The 5,925-nt window shown below is 47.8% G+C and overlaps 1 protein-coding gene across 1 annotated transcript; it reads right to left on the bottom strand.

The window, feature by feature from the left end:
- On the bottom strand, positions 1-333 carry LOC106745843 (cuticle protein 70, isoforms A and B). Its single transcript, XM_014621811.1, has one exon. It carries the CDS (start codon positions 331-333, stop codon positions 1-3), a length of 333 nt encoding a protein of 110 aa, XP_014477297.1.
- Positions 334-5,925: the final 5,592 nt, after the last annotated feature.

Genomic DNA, 5,925 nt, shown 5'->3' on the forward strand with positions numbered 1-5,925 from the left:
TCAGTGAAGAGCGACGACGGGTGCGTGGGCGGCGTAGGCGAGCGGTGCGTGAGCGACGACGGGTGCGTGAGCGACGACCGGTGCGTGAGCGACGACCGGTGCGGCGACGACCGGCGCGGCCTTGACGATCGGCGTGGCGTAAGCTGCTGCCACCAGCGGGCTCTTCACGGAGACCTTGTAGGTGTTGGCGTAGCTGGTGGCGACCGGGACGGTGTGGGCGATCGCGACCGGCGCCGCGACGACCGGCGCCGCGTGGAGGCCTGGCGCGATGTAACCTGGCGCAGCTGCGGTGCAGGCCAGCAGCCCGGCGAACAGAGCGACGAACTTGTACATTGTTGCGGCTTCTTGTCGACGATGGATGAGAGGGAGAGAGAAGAGACGCTTGCTCGCTTACTTCGGTGCTCGGAACTGCTGAGGAGCGAATGATGCCTGGACACATCGTCCAGGACCCTTTATATCCGCCGGGGCTGACCTCCCCCACCGGTCACCTTCCTTCTGCTCTGTTATTCGTTTTTTGCACGCCCCTCGCAGGAACACTGTCAAGGACTGCCGTTCCCTCTACCAGCCGGACCCTTCACCGCGTCTGGAGAGCGCGTCGCCTTCGTGCTCCCCAGCCTCGACGAGAGAGAGAGAGAGAGAGAGAGAGAGGGACGATGAGCGTCGGTGATCGTTTTGTTTATGCAGGAAGGTCGTCGCACGGGATCGAAAGGGCGCTCTTAGCGTCGCTTCACCTCGCTCGACCTTACCGGGCCTTCCTTTGTGCCTTCGAGTCTCTCGATGGCCGGGGGTTCAGTGACACAGCCTCGGCTCAGATCGATCGTCTTACCAAACGATTGACATGTCGCTACTCGCCGATCGTAGATTATTATCGAGTTTTTTATTATTTCGGCTGATACCGTCACTTTCGCCCGGCCCTTCGACGGCATGATTGATCGCCGTGGAACCCTTAAGTCTGTAATGAGGATTTAAGGCGTGAGAAATTGGCCAATCACGGCCGGATTATAGAGGAAAGGTCAATGGTGATTGGTCGGTTTCTAAAATTTCACCGCCTTGCGTCATTGTAGATTCCTCCGCTTTGAGGAACGAACGAGTCGGATTATTTGATTTCGTCGTCATGTCGTCGATAACGTCGGGTCCCTTTTGCAGCCGCTGCACATGTCGCCGCTTGATATTCGGATAATTGAAATGCACGCCGGCCGGAATCTTCCCGTTGAAATGGTGAAACCGGACTTCACAAAGGACGCTTCACACGGTTGTTTGCCCTGACTTTGGTCGTTTAGGAGGCCGACGCTTCTCTTCCTCTTTGCGCCTCACCCCATTTTAATGCTTATGAATTGCGACGATTTACGAGCCGGGTTGCCTTGCTCGCGGCTCTCTCTCTCTCTCTCTCTCTCGGCGGTCCCGTGGTTTTATTTTACAGGACACGAGTATACTTCGCTTTTAACAGGCGAACAATGTATCCTTTTTCCCTCGTACGCTCGTGTGCGCAGTGTAATTCGCTGGCGAAAATCCGCGATGCGGATGTCCCCGATGATCTCTGCGAGAAAACAACACGCGCGGAAAATCCGACGCCTTCTTCCTCCTCGGTAGAAATTATTCTCCCGAGCGGTTGTTGAAATCTTTCAACATTTTTTTCTACCGTAATCTTGGAATTTCCTCGAGTGAAATCGAATGGCAGCCGCGAACTTCACTCGAATTCGTTCGTACGCTCATACAGAATGAGAATTCACACTGAATTTTTTTCCACTCTTTTGCACTTTTTTCACAAATCAAAGAGCGCACCTGACATGCACGAAGAGTCGTTGACACCCGGTTAACACCTGGTTAACACCTGGCCATTTCCTAGATCGCGAGTTTAGAATTTTTGAGCTTATATTGATACGCGTAAAGTTGAAAATCGTAAAAGAATACACGGGGAGAAAAATATATAAGGAATAAAAAATATTTATGCGCGTAAGGGGGAAAACGGATCATAGGTCTATTATAAATGGAAGAAGAAGAAGAAGAAAATATTTATTCGGTGAGTAAATATTTATTGAGTAAGGCTGCATCCCGAGAAAGTTATGCTGTGTATTCGGAAGGGTGTGGTGATACTGTGAGCTCCTTCCAAAGAACGTACGGCTTAATTCGGAGTACTGTGGATTGCCTAATTGGACGAACTGAAAGAAGCCTTCGCAGGGAAACGCTCAAAACTGATCAACAAAAAAGGACGTTTAATTCCATCAGGATAACGCCAGACCGCTTCCTTGACTATTCGGGAAAAAAATATCGCAACTCGGCTGGGATGTTTTATCACAATGTATTCACTAGACATTGCTTGTCCCGATCCTTGCGGAACTTCCTTAATGGTAAGACGGGGTTCACTTCTTCGGAGAACTGCAAATTCTTCGCTGAAAAAAGAAACACCCGTATTATACGCGCGAGGAATTATGCAGCTGCCTGAAAAATGGCCGAAAGATTGTAAAAAAAAAAAAAACGACGGCCGTTACATTACTCTGGTCGAAGTTGTTTTTAAATACAGATAAACTTCCTCCAGTTTCGAGCTAAAAATACGACGTTACTCCCCTTCCAATATCACATCGATTCGTGTATTCCACCGTTATAAAAATAAATTCTCTCTAATTTCATGAAACACTTACTCGTATGGATTGAGACTCCGCTCCGAGTTTGTTCCGAAATATTCATTTTCGTTATTCCGAGAGGCGGTATTTCCACCATCGTGTTGAATGAATTAGCCGATCGTTTGTCTCGTGCGCGATTTTGCTCCAATAAATTGAGAAAGGGAGCATACATTATCGATTTATCACTCATCGATTATTCTGGGAAACGTCCTGTTTCTCTTCGTCCCTCATTAGACATACAACAAGGATAGAGTTACTCGTTAGCTCTGATCAGCGCCAATGTGCGGCGCTCCTCGAGCACAGCCTGCGATATTTTTCACGTGAACGTCTGGAAAGGAACGTCTGGATGGACGGATTTGAAATACCTTATTAATTACACTGTGTTAAGGCGTGGGTTAAGGTAATTTTATACCGATGAGAAGTCGATCGAATTTCATCCCCGTTTTTCATTCCGGAGGAAATTTCTCCCAATTCCCGTGCTGTCAACGCTCTCCTCCCGACAAGATAAAGTATTAACGACAGGATAACGCGAACCAGATACGGTTGTTATTCGCCTACGTGCGGGCGAGACCGGAGCCGATGGAACAAGCGGCTTATCGGGCGAGGAGGGAAAGCCCAGGGGGGGGCAAGGAGGGATGTAAGCATTGTGACACGAGTCGCGAAAGTACACGCTCGACTTACTCAATTTCGCGCGACGTACTTCGCATACGATAACGACGAGTACGAAACAACGGAGCGTACGGAACGTGCGTACGGCGCGTGTCTCCATTTCTCTCGGGCGTGTGTTACGCAGATCGAGCGTTGCGCAATCGCGCATCGACAATGACGACGCGTGACAATTCGTCGTCGCGCTGACGAAAATCCAACCGATGCCAAACGGAAGCCGGCCGGCGACGGTCCCGGCTTAGAAGAGCCGGTCTATCGACTATTTCTCCCTCTCTCTCTCTCTCTCTCTCTCTCTTTTTGTTTGTGCTGGTTCTATTTTTTGGAGAACCTTTAAAATCGTATAGAATTCTGTCGAATATTTTACAGATTTCATTTTTAACGATTTTCTTTCACATGGATTTGAAATTCACGATACATCAGACGGGAAAGAGAGAGATAGAGAGAGAAAGAAGGAGCGCATTATAGCGCGGTAGATTTACATATTTAATTTATTATCAAGTATATATATCGACGAATAGTTTAATTCTAACTGGCGAGATCGAACTTCGCGAATTTTCATAACCGGATATATTGCGTAATTATATGTGCTGCATTCATAATTAATGGTTAAGGAATTAAAGGTTCGATCTGAACTTAACTTGGATTCGATTATTGGATTTAGTTTAGGATTTAGGTTTAGCTTAGATTTGCGAGTTCAAATTAACTAATTTACAGCTCGATTCTTTTTCTTCCCGACTCTACTGTGCATCTTCCTCGTCCTCGGAGGGCTCGCTCTAGGATGTGATAAACGCTGCTGTCCTCTCTCTCTCTTTCTTTCTCTCTCTCTCTCTCTCTCTCTCTCTCACTACTCCCCGGTAAATCACACGATAAAGTCCGTCTAACGAACCACACTATATCAGTTTAAATTCGCCAATTAGAACACAAATGTCGTTCTGACCGATTAAAATTGAACGATCGCGCCACATAATAGGTCTAATCGAGATTCATAATACATCAGACTGGAAAGGGGGAGAGATAGGGAGAGGAAGAAAGATTGTATATAACGCGGTAGATTTACATATTTAATTTACCATCAAATATATACCGACGAATCGTTTAATTCTAATTGGCGAGATCGAACTTCGCGAATTTTCATAACCGAATATATTACGTAATTATATGTACGGGGCTGCATTCATAATTAATTCCTCGTGCGATGAGGATTATCTGGGCTTGAAGAGAACGCTATTGTTCGATACCGTTTGAAAAGGAAAAGCCTGTGCGATTAGTCGAAAATTAATACATTTGATTGACGGCGATAGCCGACTTGTCAATCATCATCCGGCGCGGTGACACAATCTCGCTCTCGCCCGCCGATCCCACTTCCCTTCCTCCCCCTCTCTTCCTCTCTCTCTCTCTCTCTCTCTCTGTGTATGCGTGTGTGTACGTATGCGTGGATAAGCGAAATTCACGGATCCGGAAGACCTTGGCCGACGGGCGTTCCCGACATCGCGCGAGTAGGCGAGCAAGCGAGCGGGTAACAACAAAGCAAAGGGCGGAGAACCAGTTTCTCACCGAGGGGGCTTTCGGCTCTATAAAAAAGGTGCGGCACGGATCTCCGATATCAGTCGTCGGGGAGCATCATCGCCTGGTAGAGCTTGAGTCACCCCCACGGGCTCTGACCAAGTCGAGCGAAACCTCGTCCTCGGTTCAATGTTCCGCCGTTCTTCTTCTCACCTGCCGTCAGCCGCTGAAAGAGCCGCGGGGCGGCCCCGATGTGAGTCGGCCAGGATCGCCCTGACGGATCGTCCTTTCCTGGAAAGGGAAATTCTGATTTTCTGACGTTACGTTGAGAAAAGAGGAGGGGGGGAGATAACATAATAAATCTTATTCGATTCTCTATGTCGACGTCGATATGTTACGTCATTGACGTTCGTCGTCGTCGTCGACGCGCCGTCGGGACGCTCGTTGATGCGTTCGAAACGAGATAGACATGGTATCTCGCCGAGCGAGAAGTAATCCTCTTACCTGTACTTGGGAGGATGGCGGGGGCCTCAAAGGGAATTTTAATGCCGGCCTACGGCCGAACACTCAAGTTACGTACAGAACTACGCGCGCGCGCGCGCGCTCGTACATAAATGAAGAGATCCCCACCGGCCGCCTTCACTTCTCGCCGGGCCGTGACGATGGCGCAATTTTGCGATACTCATCGAAGTTACTTGTAAGAAAAACTATTTTTGATCAGGCATTTTCTCTTCTCGAGTACGGTCTTTGTATTCAGCGCGTCTCGAAGCGTCGGATTGCCTTCGTAATATTATTGTTATCGTTGTCATTGTTGGAGCGTTATTTATTCGGAGAGGGATCCCCTCAAAATCACGATGAGTACGTGTTTAAATTCATATAAATATAGTGTATGTTGCGATTTGTATTGAAAATGTCAACGTGCGTTTATGAGACTTGATAAGAAGAAGCGAGAGAGAGAGAGAGAGAGAGAATCAAGAAAAGACGGGTAAAGACACACATGGAGAAAAACGTAGAAAATTATGAAAACTATAATAACTATGTAATCTTATAGTTTATCTGGTCAAGACCACGTTGTGCCCAGCAATTAGGATTCATTTTTATTGCGCAAGATACACATACGACCTTTAAATTCGTC

This window comes from Dinoponera quadriceps, unplaced genomic scaffold (genome assembly GCF_001313825.1).
Source record: "Dinoponera quadriceps isolate SergipeBrazil2010 unplaced genomic scaffold, ASM131382v1 scaffold1692, whole genome shotgun sequence".
NCBI classification, from domain to species: Eukaryota; Metazoa; Arthropoda; class Insecta; order Hymenoptera; family Formicidae; genus Dinoponera; species Dinoponera quadriceps.

Excerpts from the sequence above, each read along its gene's own strand:
- LOC106745843 (XM_014621811.1), bottom strand. The coding sequence starts at position 333 with ATGTACAAGTTCGTCGCTCTGTTCGCCGGGCTGCTGGCCTGCACCGCA.